The 13,306-nt window shown below is 47.0% G+C and overlaps 1 protein-coding gene and 1 non-coding gene across 2 annotated transcripts in view; one reads left to right on the top strand and one right to left on the bottom strand.

The window, feature by feature from the left end:
- Nucleotides 1-13,102, top strand: part of AGBL4 (ATP/GTP binding protein like 4) — a 950,635-nt gene extending 937,533 nt beyond the window's left edge. Inside the window, exons 12-13 of the mRNA XM_026086666.1 lie at nt 42-138; nt 12,982-13,102. Of these exons, the coding sequence (XP_025942451.1) occupies nt 42-138; nt 12,982-13,102 (218 nt within the window). The remainder of the gene's footprint in view (nt 1-41; nt 139-12,981) is intronic.
- On the bottom strand, nt 4,493-4,612 carry LOC112976096. Its single transcript, XR_003256879.1, has one exon. It is a non-coding gene; the product is annotated as a U5 spliceosomal RNA (small nuclear RNA).
- Nucleotides 13,103-13,306: the final 204 nt, after the last annotated feature.

Below are 13,306 nucleotides of genomic sequence, written 5' to 3' on the forward strand. Positions count from 1 at the left end.
TTAATTATTTCCAAAAATACTCCTTAATTAAAAACTCACAGATATGAAGCTTGGAAGAAATGTGGCCAGGACGTTCTTGGATTACTACAGGCTGAACGCCTTGGTGGAGAGACCACTAGCACCTATTCCTAAAACTCGGTAGGTCAGAAAGCAATTTCTTTTGCTTTAGCAGGGCTGCTTTTTTAATATCTTTCATGACTATACTTCAGTGCTACTGCATTATGGCTTTATAATAAGTGTGCTAGTCTAACTGTGCTTATTTTATTGAAATTCCATTTGGAAATAAAGCATTTATGATCAGGAAAGATGCCTGGTTTATGCCTGAAAAAATATTCAGGGGATTTTGGAGATATTGATATCTTGCTTGAATTCTGTCTGCTGTCACCAGTCTTACACCAGTATCTTTAATGGACTTACCCTTCATTTATCTCCTGAGAGTGAGAGGAGAATCAGACCCACTTTATTTTGGAAAGTTTTAGTTCTGGAAGTGAAAACTTTTTCAGTGCTTCAGGAAATTACTGGTGAGGCTGTGCTGAAGGCAGGGTTCTCCATCTCTCTTTGGACCCAGTGCGGTGCTGACGGTCTGTGGCAGGTTCCCTATGGCCAGTCCAACCGGGACATACCTGGGGATCCCCTCTTACTATGAGCCCTTACTCTGGCTTTGCGGCTGTGAGCCGTAGCCTGTGAGCAGGGCAGAGGATCTAACAATCAGTTTTGGGGCTGTTTGTCCAAAACGAAGTCCTTTTGGACACAAAGTAAGGCCACCAATGATGAATGCACAAAAGTATGAACAGAGTATGCCCAAACTCAAATCCTTGCACTGCTGCTGGACCCTGCGTTGTGTTGGCCAACTCCTTTTCCTTTCAGTGTCCCTGATACATGGTGTGAGGAGCAGGGCTGATGCCACTGAAGTGTTTGTTGAGGACTGTTGTTCTCTGAACAGGCAGAGCTGTGTGATACCGTGAGGAGGGGAGCAGAGCAGGAGCCAGCCTCCCTGTTTCTTGGGAAGCATCACATTCACAATGTGCCTCTGTTCTGAGAACAGAACAATAATGCCCCCAAATTCAGAATTTCCAATTAAATGCATTTGGGCCAACTGGAATGTTTCATTTGGTTTTCAACTCTTAATACCGTAGCCAAATATAACAGAGTTTGGAGTGGAAAAGCAAATTTGAAATAGACCTGTTCCACTCGACTAAAGGAGGCAGTTGAGCCTTCTTTTCTCTTCTCCCCGCTGCCTTAAACAACGTAGCTGTGGGAACAGTTACTTATTTACAAAGGAACACTCTCCTCCTGAAGATTTTCTAGTGATGCACAAGACGTGTGTAACAAACATCAGCCTATGCCATATAACAATTGCTGGAGTTCCTCTGACAGCCTTTAAAAGTCCTTTCTGTGCAGCCATTTGGGTAGTTCTTTATATGTGTGGTCAGAATCAGCTTGGTTACGTTAGGTGTTTAAATGCCCTGCTTTGGGTTCATCTCCCTTTCCCTGCTCATGATCTCGACACCCCAGTTTAGGCTGCTGGCTCAAGGAGCAGTGTCAGCTCTGCAGTTCTGAATGCTCTTATCTGCAGAGACCTGCAGGGTTAGCAGAGAAAAGCATCTAGCATCTTCCTTTCCTCCAGAAATTGAATGTATCATTGCTTTCAGACTCCCAGGGGCCACAGCCTCCAAGGCTAAAACCCCACAACTATCACTGAACCTAATTACCACCTGACAGCAAAGTGCTTTTCCGTGGCATCATTCAGTTACCTCATCAAAAGGAATGTTTGTTTGCTTTCTTCATTTTAAATTAAAGAACCACTGACAGTGGTAACTGAAGCATTTTAATCTCATCAGATATCCATGTCCATCTCTATAGAGACAGCCATGCCAGCAGGGAAAGATGCACATCTGTAATCGGGATGCACAGAGCACGTTTTTCTTGTTCCCCCACTAGAATCTAGTGGGGTGAGGAGGCTTTTGTTTGGGGAGTGTTACCTCACACTAAAATCCTACATACAGTAAATGTTCAGCCCAAAGCTAACAGATATTTAAGGAATAGATTTTTAAAGATTCATGTTGTTAATTTCCTGATAGCTTTCAAATACCAGCTTTTCCCTCTAAGTAGACAAATAATTTTTATTTGTATCCTGGGCTTTGTCACCTGACATTTGATCAGAGCCTGTATATATATATTTATTTATATAAGTAAATATATATAAAATGTACATCAATGAAATGAAATCTTTCTTTGAAGCTGTCGTGTTAAATGCAAACCTGTCCAAAACGAAATCTTACAAACTGCTGGGAAAGGGAAGGGAGAGGGTTGTGGCTTCAGTTATGCCTTGGTTAGGCAGTGGCGCTAGGAAGGGATTAGAATATGTAAAATGATACTAAATATCTGTGTAATCAGAACTAATTATATGGCATGGTTATTAGCTTGAAACAGGACATGTTGTGCCCACAGTTTATGAAAATATATTAAAACGCTGCCCAATTCTACATACTCATTGAAAGAAAGCTGCAGAGTTAATAAATGTATGTAAATGTAAAAAGGGAAAACTAATTGGCTCCTTTGTCCCCGCATACTACAGATGGAACAATTTCTGTCTGAGGGAGGAGTTAGTGTGACCAAAAGGTGTTACAATGATAGCCCTGGAAATAACAACAACCGTAAATGCTTACAGAGCCCATCTGACTGAAGGATCTTAAGAAAATGTTTATGCCATTTTCACCATGTTGCAGAGAAGGAAATTGAGGCATAGAAAGGGGTAGCGAGAAGCAGTCCTGAAAGTCAAAATTACTGCTAGCACCCAAATGCAGGCACCTTTTCACAGAGTTTAGTCCACTCAGGCTGTCCAACGACAGCCATCCTAGAGCACAGGCCATGTGGGCAGTTTGGTGGGAACTGAATTAGGATGAGCTAGAGCCAAAGACAAGAAATGATGCAACAGCTCTGGTTACAGAACCAAGATTGTAGCTGGGGCTATAGTACCTCCATTATCCCAGGATAAAGGGGATTATACTTGTGTAGCCTATTCCCAGGAGGAAAAGGGGAATAGCTATACTTGGATAAGGTGCCTATGTGCCAATATAAGTGCATCCAACTGGCTGGATCTGTGGTTGTGATTAAAATCCCACCCGCTGTCATCTAGAGAAGCCCTTAGGACAAAGGCCACAAGTAGATGAGGCTTTCTGTTCCTGGTTGTTGAACTGTGCCCACCACGCTTCCAGTGATGAGGCTCCACCGATTTCCCGAGGGGCCGGAGCCCTTGAGTATCTGCTGAGCCTGCCAGTGGGAGGATCAGGGGGGACGCAGCATTTTGTCCTCAAATAATTGGTTGCTAGACATGAATCTTGAACCTGTCATTCTGGTGGTGTCACTCTGAAGTGTTGGGGTGAGCTTGTGCACACCGAACTCTGCACTGGGTAACCCTTGTTCCTGCCCATTGCTCTAATATGTCTTCGTGAGCAAGAGGTGGTGTTCACAGCTGGCCACTCGCATCAAGCTTAGGGGCTTCTACTCCCTCTGTAACCAGAAGAACCTCTGGGCAAACCTCAAGTCCCCAGATAGCTCAGAGCTCTGAATAGACCTCTGGACCCTATCCTGACTCTGTAGGGAGGCCAGACATGCAAATGAAGTGCCTGAAGGGGCTCCTTTTTAGCACTGTCTCTTAGACAGTTCTCTCTTCATCCCCTCCCTGTCCAGCACTGTTATCCTCCCGTACACCCTCTCTCCCACCACAGCTAAACTGCTCTGTCTCCCAGGACCCTTCAGCCCCTTCTATTTTGATGAGCTTCTTCCAACCTTCCACTTAGTTTTCCCTGGTGGCCTTGCAGGATTTCCCATGGCCATCCAGGGAAGGTCAGGACTTGTTTCAAACAGTAACTGCAATGTGCCCTGCAGTCCTCATCTTGCGAAGCCCGTGATCCTAAACTAACACCCGGTTCAGAAGGCAATGTCCACTGTTATCAGCTTGCTAAGCAATTATTTTCCTGAGGGTGATGTGTCTACAGCAAGATAAGAAAGCATTGATGACTCAGCTGGGGAGGGCAGGGAGGTTAAAATATTTTCAGATGTGAGCTAATAAATTAAAAGCCTTGCTGAAAACACTGGATGTTTTCTGGAGTGAGAATCCAGGAGGCCTATGAATTTCTAATGGAGTAACAGAGACAAAAAGCAGCTGGAGAAGAGAGCATTGCCACTTAGATGTGTTTCAGAGAGGCTCAAGAAAGTCCGCCCTGTACACAAAGACTTCTCTCTAAGGCTGGGTTAAGTGAGCACAGAGCAGGAGACTACAGTGTAGAAAGGGGCTGTCAGGTGGCAGTGAAGGTTCATGCTCTTCCTCTCCACTCGTTATTGTGCTTTTCTCTTTAACGCTGCTCGGTGACCAGCAAATTCTGCTCCTGCTGTGCTCACTGGAAAGCATTTGAGCTGGGATCCCTTTGATATTGTTGGTGGCACAGGGAGCACTTCATCTTACTGAGTCTGTCCCATACTCATCTCTTTCTACTTTGCCAAAGTAAAGGTTAAAATTGCTTGGGCTGACAGTGAGAAAAGTCCTTCTCCACTGAAATCTTTGGTAAAAGGTGAAAAATTCGTAAGAAATGAAGAGAAAGCAGAGTACAGTGGCTACAGAGAATGCTTACAGTAGAAAAACAGAAATTTTGCTGAAAATTTTGAAAATGCAAGTCACCTTGCACTGCCTTAAGTCCATCTCTTTGCCCATACTAATGTTGCTGTGTTCCTTCACCCCTGGCTCAGTCATCGCACGGCAGTGCCATGCCCCAGGGCAGCATCAGCAGAGGAGCTGTTGCCTCTCTAACCATTGCCTTTTTTTCTGAGAGCCATTAATCCCATGTTTCTGGTTTTCTGGACTCACTGGAATCCAAATTACAGAAGTGCAGAGTGCTTACAGCTGTGGTTGAGGTGAGGGGAACTGTGCATTGAACAAATGCATGCATAAGGTAAGAACCCTGAAAAATCCCATCTGGGCCTCACTACTGGAGCATGCTGGAACTCATTTCTGCACTGCATTTTCCTGTAGGTAAAATACAGGCCTTCCCCTCTCAGGGGCACTGGAAAAGAAATTCCTTCCTGTGTGGGAAGCACTCAGCTGCCATATTGATACACGAGAGAAAAATCCAGTCTGGATAATTCTAAGAGCAGGATTTTGATGACATGCAGCAAATAATGCCTGGGGCCACGCACTGAACAAAAAAAGACAGAACAAAATATTGACTGGCCCTTCATTAATTGCTGATTGCTGTCTGTCTGTTGTGCCCTGAATGAGGCAGCAGTCTCACTGAAGAAAAAGTAGGCTGTGATGAGGTAATTAAAGACTACATCAGAAGGCATATCTGCTAGGAGGTTGAATTAAAATTGCTCTGACAGCCTTTATTCTGGCAATTCCATCCTTTTGCTGCTTGACTTTGCAGCCTTAATGATGATGTATGAGTTCACAGCTGTGTGTCCAACAGGCTGGATAGGCCCATAGGGCTGTCCTGTCATCCTCAGAGGTGGTGGGCACTAGTTGTTTGGACACTAAAAACACCTCATAGCAACCAAAGTCCTGTGGGTGACCAGCCAGTTACTGTCAGAGCTGTTGCTCCTGCATCGCGTTGGGTGGAACTGAGGGATGGCTTCTTGCATATGGGCACAGACTGACAGGGATTCACTTCTGTCAGGGCAACTCAGTCTTGCAAATTTTGGGCCCCCTCCAAGGCTGCAGAGATGCATCCAGAGGCTACATGGTCTTACGGACCAACGAATGCCAACCGAGGGATTTGCTGCTTTCTGGCATGTGCTGTGTGTAGGTCCTTCTGTCCCACCATGTCAGGGCATTCTTTCCTGCCCAACTCTTGCTGCCTTTCTAAGAATCTCCTCTCTGCACTTGAAGATCTGTCTTCAGTAATTTTGGGGTTTTACCTGTGTGTCTTTGTGCTTTCTTTGACCTGCCCATGACTGAGATGAGAACCGGGAGCGAAGCCACCTGTTTGCTTTATATAGATGGCTGTTTCTTGTCATTCTGTAGGGTATCTATTTGCTCTCATCCCCAGCTCACTTCCCATAAACTTAAATCACTATTTTGTCATCTTTTCCCCACCATTAGCAGTGGCTAAGAGAAGAGGGCAGAGCCTAATAAATCAGGCAGTGGATGTCCTAACAAGAGTTATAATTTTTTCAGGGCAGCAGTACTCCAGACCAAATTTGCACCTAGTTGCACTGAGATCATCTGACATACTCCGCAGCTTCCAGGGCACAATATCATTGCAATTCTATGGAAGTGAGAGAAAGGAAAATCTGGCACCTTTTCTTTTAGCTGATGACTTCTCTTGTATTGAAGGTGATGTGGCTGGTCATCATCCCTTGTGCTCCAGTGACAGGACATATGTACGTATTAATATAGGAAACAGGCTTTCCAGCCCAGAGTTAGCAAACTGAGTTGAATGAAATGTCTGCACGGGCCAGACAAAATATACGTTGTCCAGCATGGGGGTAAGGAGGCAGTTCAGATTTCAGCTGCACATTTCAGCCACTCTGAGAAACTGCCACTGCCACCAAGAACAAGTTGAGTGTCTCTATTTTTTCTTTGTTACTGGGAAATAAGACTGACTTGGGACTTCAAGGAGAAGTTCCTCAGAGCAACCCTGAAGACATTTGTTGGTCTGGCCAGTTCGTTTGCTATGGTGGATAAAAGCAGGCTTTTAACCTCCCCAGGCTACTTGTAACGTCAGCAGATCACCCTGCTATGCACGTGAGGTGGTGAAGGGACTCCCAGGAAGTCCCAAGGCACCAAAACGGAGCCAGTTTCATAAACGCTACTGGCAGTGCCTCTTGAATCGTGCAGACATGGTGAACTAAATGGTGTGTTCCCCTTCCTCTAGTGCTGCTCTAGGAGAAGGTCGGCAAGACCACTTACAATTTGGAAAAAAAGGAGGAAATGAAATGAGGGCAGAAAAAAAAAGAGTGAACTGCAAAACCCTCCATCACCAGCCTGGCTCCTTGGAGGGAGGATTGCAACCTGTCTCAGGGATTTCAGCAGGACCTGGTCTATGGGCTGCCTGCAGTGGTGTCTGGTGGCACCAGACTGAATTTGAAAGCCTTTCCTGTGCTCCTGGCAGGGTCTGTCAGCATTACACTGGTACATGATCCTACCAGCTAGCACAGAAAGGATGCCTTGCAGCCGGAGCCTGCAGACTCTCTCTTACCTGGTTTCTTTCGTGTTCAAACAGTGCAAAGCTGATATGAGCGTCTAAAAAAAACCCCCGGCTTTATCCTCCCACGTTGGCCAGTGCACCTTTAAAAGGAAAATTAAAAAAAAAAAGAAAAAAGACTGCCAGGGAGTCAAACAACTTCAATCTGATTCCAGGGCTGTGAATTGCATTAGTAATGGGAGCACTACTATGGTTTAAAGGCAAATTATATGTTTTGCCTCAGAAATTAATTTTTGTTTTTTCCCCCTTCTCTATTGGTAATTATAATCTGTCAGCTCACTCCCACATGCGTCTGCACGTTTTATGCAACTCTTGATACTTGTAGCTGTCGTTAAAGAAAACCTTTCAGGTTTTAAACTGTGACACATTTGCGTGGGTTCAGTGAAAAAGATCCATTTACAGAGTTTGGGGAGATTTGCATTGCTTGGCCAGCTTCCAGCAGAGGGCTCACCAAAATACCATCTTACAACAATTACCTTGTCAGGCGCTTGGAAATCAGAATGCTGGTTGTAATGATTTCATCCTGGATTTAAGCACACACACTACTGCAAATACGAACAGCTAAATACACCCCAGGCTTGGTCCTGCTTTCAGACAGTCCCTGAACAGAGGGCGCGTAACACACGCGACTTCAGGATCAGCCCTGGGAGCCAGTGTGCCTGATGGGCTGCCCAGCAGGGGAAACTAATCTGAATTACTGTATGAAGTAGATTGCGTCCATGTTAACAATCCCTTTCAAAATGAAGGTGCTGTCAGCTGGTTTAATTTAATTTACTTTACCTTAATTTACTTCTGGAAATGAGCTAAATGACTAAATTGAATTATGGCTACTTTAACTCTGAAGGAACATATCCACATAGGAGCTTACTGTGGTTTCACTAATCAGCTTTACATTTATACCCTAAATGTATTTGGATTAGCTCTCCTGGGCATCCTCATGTAGACAAGCCTGGAGATCCCAGCTGATTTTCTTTTCCTTCCTTGGGCTTGTTGCTCCAAGGAAGCCAGGACTCAGTAAGTGAATTCACAGTGGTTGTGTTATCCCATGCCTGACCGCTTCCAAAGAGCAGGGCAGCGTACCCCACCTTGAAAGCAGAGGGAGCTGCTATGTATTGAGTGTGTCTACATGGGTACTGTCTAATGTAGATCGCATGCAATCCTGATTTCATATTGCTAACTGGAGCAAACTCAAGGGATAGTCATTTTATGCTAGCATCCTGTCAGGTAAGTACAACCCTGCTGATCCTTAGAAAATAGGAGGACAGGGGACAAGACGCAACTTATTCTCATCCTCTCTGTAGCTTTTCTGCTCCAGGGTCAGAAAAGATGTACAGCTGCGCCTGGGACTGAGCCACGTGCATTGGTTGCAGTTGTGGCTACTTCTCCTTTCCTTGCAGGAAAGCGTGGTCCCAGTGGCAAGCTAATCATTCCTGTCTCTGCACTGTCCCCTCTGTGAGGAAGGTATGCCTTGTTTCTGTGAGACGGTGGAGGAGGGCAGGCACAGCAGGATCCCTTCTGCAGTAGGGGAGAGACCTTTGCAAACTCTCCTGTGGGGCAGGAGACCAGACCAGTCCCTGCATTCAGAAAGGTACCGCCACAGCATATGGACCCGCTGAGACTGTCAGTGCTGGGATCTTTCATGCTCCAAGCTAGTGGGTTTTGTATGGCCCAGAAATCATCCTCTGCTGTAACAGGTGGGTGGTCATTTGGCAAAAAGTGTGAATTTGTGCTCACTCTCTGAAAATAGGCATTGGTGACTGCACTGGTGACCGACTGAAAAAAAAAAATCAATCCCACAGTAATGGCTGAGGATTTCTGACCTTTGCTCTATCATTGTAAATTTGTTTTTATTGCTTCTAATTGGCCTTGCTTCGGAGCATGCACATTATCTAACTGCCAGGGCACTGGCTGTCATTATCTGCCGGGCCATTTGATTTGTGTTTTTTACATTTGAAACCTGTCAGACATTCCCAGAAAATACTGCGCTCCCCTTGCAGTGTCAAAGATGCGCCTGGCTAATTGTGCATCCCTGAGAGCGAAGCGTTTGAAGTAATCAGGCATTGATTGTTTAGCTGCAATGGCCGCCTATCTGCAATGGAAACGCGTCTCTGCTCTACGGAGGGGAAAGTGTAAAAATTAGATCAGCAGCTACATGACAGCAGCCAGATTTCTTGGTTTCAAGGATCAGAGGTTAGCCATTTTCAAGCCTTGATGATTCATTTTTGATCCCAGTCATATGGCTTGAATAACTTCTTTTTTTCTCCTCTCTTTGCAATTTAAACACAGAATCCTCTTCTATTTTCACCCTCTTTAATTTGCAGGCTGCAAAGTTGCTAATTAAAATCTATTGCTCCCCACCTCTACTTGCTTCACTGTATGGAAACAAAATTCAAGAAATCTGTGTGTGAAAGAGCTCAAAACCCCAGGAGTGTGCTTACGGGCTGTGAGGGTCCTTGTCCTCTGGGAGGTGGTGGTCTAAAACTCAGCTCCTCTAAAACATTAGCCTGATTTGTAAGTTGGACGATTCACTTTAAGACCTGTAAGGCTTAGGGTTTCTTAAAATCTAGAAATACCTATATATTTGTTTTATATGTTAACAATGTGCAGCACATTTGGCATAAATGTATATAGGACCCGTGTTTCTGCATCCTGGCTGAGAGTGCTGAAACAAGCAATAGGAATGTCCCCAGTTTGCAGAACAGGAAAAAAGCAGCACAAGAAGTGCCGAGATTTTGGACCTCAACGAGAATTATGCTTCTGCTTTATTTAGATAGGAGCATTTTTGCTGCTGAAGTCAAAGGTTGGCATTTTTCTCATGGGGTTCTGTAACTCAAAATTGTGTTGAGATCAAGCATGTAGTGGGGGGGTTAGCAGTAAAGGTGAATGTATTCAGATTATTCAAGTGGTGATTTTTTGGATGTACAATTAGCTGACTGAGAGATGTGGTATAAATCTGGTATTGTAATTGCTATGCCTCTGAGATTTCAATTTGCAAAACACTTTGCATGGTGGCAAGATTAACTGTTGTATGTGCAATGAGCAAGCAGCAGAGCCGTGATTTGATCGTGACTGTCTGTCAATTGGCTGTACATCCAAAAATCACTTTGTCACAGGAACCTCATGTGAACAGAGTGCGTGATACTCATGGTGCTTCAGTTCAGCGGATGCTTGGACAGCTGCTGAAAAATGCCAGTGTCTAAAAATCCCACCTGTAAGCGCTGTTGGTTAACTAGGGTTTCCTTTTTCCGTGTTACCCAGCTCATGAAAAACGAAGGAGGTTTAAGACCTGTTTTTATCCTCTTTGCATGGCTCGTATTCCCTTTGCTCGCAGAGATGAGACAGGAAACATGGAAAGGCCACGCGGAGCAGCCGGTGCGTCCGTCCCCGCACCGGGCAGCCGGGAGTGGAGCCGTGCCTCCCCCGGCTCGTCTCTGCCCGGCAGCGACGTGGGCAGCGTCGGCGCAGCCTCCGGGCAGCACTGGATCAAGCGACTCGCCTTCCCGTCTGTTTTGTAGGATCCTCCGCTTGGCCCACAGCGGCCGCTGCGCTCGGGTCTCCAGCGGTGCCTAGGAACGTGTCACTGTGGTTGCAGACAGAACGGAAGAAGCTGCTTGTTCTCACTTCGGTGGGCCTCTCAGCTCCCCCTCCCGGGGCCCTAATTTATTTATTTTTGTCTCAGGGTTTTACCTTTTCAAAATACCGCCGTGTCGCGGGGTTGGTGATCGAAGTGGAGATGCGGCACAGGCTGAGCTGGTGGCGGTGCGTGTGCTGGGGGGGCTGCTGGAGGTGGAGCCCCCTTAGCCCCGTGGCCTATCGGCCTCTAAGTTATTTCAGGCTTTTTAAATGTATTTTGAAACCTCCTTCTGCAAATAAAAGCAGAAGCACTGCCAAACAGACGTCCGCGTTTGGCGCAGCGGGGCAGGCAGGTTTTTCGTGACGCTGCTGCAGCCAGGGTTAGAGGGGCCCAGCTCACCAGGGGACGAGCCAGGAGCGGGGGAATCGGGAAAGCTCGATCTCCCCCTCAGCTCCTTTCATCTCTGTTCTGCCCCGACTCCGCTGCGTGGCCTTGGGTGAGTCCCTTCGCTTTTGGCCGTCTGGCTGTGAGAACCGATAGCCCCCCCCCACCCCCAGACACACACTTCATTGCGTTTCGCTATAATTTTGTACAGCGCTAACGCCAGCGTGGCCTGGGCCTCCCGCTGCCGTCGCAGACAGAYGTGCTGTAGGAGAGACCAGACTGCGTGCTTACAGATTAGACCAGGCACAAGCGGAGGAGCCCCCTCTGCATAGCGTTTCGGGGGTGGACGAAGAAAATCGGCAGGGCTTGGGGTGCCCTCGGCCGGGGGGAGGAAGGCGGACGGGCAGCACGGCTCTCCACGGGGCGAGGAGCGGAGCCCTCCCRTCTGCTGCGCCGAGCGCTCGACCCGCCGCGGCCCGGGCAGCGGCGCGGCTCRTGTGTCCTCCTGCCTTTCCGCAGCCTTTCCCCAAAGCGACGTCTCTGGGCACAGCTGCGTGTGCTTTGCCTTGCATTCGCAGGCCAGCAGCTGGGCAGGCAGGGGCTGAGGCTGCCCAGTCCTCTGGGCCCATCCTGCTGTAAAACACAACTGTCGGGAGCCCGGGGGAGGAGAGGTGGCGAGAGCACTGGGCTGTGAGGCGGAGGATTTTAATTAAGGCCTTTAAGCAAAGAGGCGATACAAGTAAGTGGAATAGAAGTGTTACAGAATTAACTGATAAGAGAGGAAAGAGATTTACTTTTCTTTAAAATAGCAAACATCCCGCATGCACACTGTAAACACACACCCGGCAGCACTTTTTCTGGGAAACAAGTAGCGAGGCTTATTAGAAACCAAAGCCTTGCAAAGTAGGTCTGTTCCCCCGGACAAGCTGCGGGAAGCCAAGGAGCTGTTTCCGAGGTACTGCGTTGTGATGAGCTTAGTTCTTAGCGTGTCATCTCCCGGGGTGTCATTGCAAAAATGCTTTGCATTTAGCTTAACTTGGCTCCTTCTGAGGTCAGTAGTTAAACCCCTACCGCTTTGCTAGGACTGTAGCCCAAAAGGTGCACTGGAAACACCAGGYTCCAAGCGACAGGGACAGTTAAAGTTTTACATTACCATTAGACACGTGGAGTCAGTGGGCAAAGTGAGTAGGTCTACTCAAAACAGTACYGTCGTGCAGAGTGCTTTGAATGCTCCGGTGTGGATGCTGGAAGCACTGGCATCAGGTTTCAGTGTCATGGATGCTCCATGGCCACAAAGCAGAAGTCTGAAGATGTCACAGAAGAGTTTGGCCCTGGCTGGTGAACATCACTCACTGTGGGGGGAATCCAGAGGTGAGCAGACCTGTGAACCCTGCTGTAGTGTAAAGGGGTGTATGCCCCGGAAGGACATATTTACAGTGCCACAAGAGCTGTTAATGAGGAGAAATGAAGTGAAACGGTTCAGGGGTGCGTGCGCTGAAATAAGGAGAAAACATCTGTAAGGGCATTAGCCCTAAGGGAAACAGTGGGACCCTTCTCTTGGAAAATTCAGAGCTAGTCCAAAGCCCTTGAAGTCTCCTGGAAGGACTAAGCCTGCTCTGGCCAGAGGAGGATGGGACCAGCTGGTCTTTTACCACCTCTGATTTCTCTTGAGCTGCCAAAGCCTCACTTGCAGATGCACTTCGCTGTGAGATTTTACACATGGATTCTCTTCAGAGCATATCCCGCATACGGCTTACCTGCTGCTGCTCAGCCACTCCAGTATTTTACAATACCTGTCCTCCCTCTTTCTTCCTTTGGCAGGAAAGAAAAACTGMCGCTTTTTAAATGCACTACCCAGCGGGGCCAAGGGAGCAGCCACGTTGGCAGCAAGCCAGAGAAGAGGAGCCAGACRAATCTCAAGGAGCCGACGCTCTCCACGTGATGCTAGGAGAGGAGGGCTGGTCTGCGGGGCTGAGGCGAAGGAGCACGTCTAGGGTCTGGAACTGATAATGTTTCTCTTTTTTCCCAGACAAGTATTTCTAAGATAACGAATAGGCCAAAGGGAAAGAGGGAGAGGGAAATTAGCTAGAAATTTTACTATTGATTCTTTTTTATTTATAGATGGTAAATCAATTTCAGGCCTCTT

Source organism: Apteryx rowi, unplaced genomic scaffold (assembly GCF_003343035.1).
Source record: "Apteryx rowi isolate R43461 unplaced genomic scaffold, aptRow1 scaffold_7, whole genome shotgun sequence".
Taxonomy (NCBI): domain Eukaryota; kingdom Metazoa; phylum Chordata; class Aves; order Apterygiformes; family Apterygidae; genus Apteryx; species Apteryx rowi.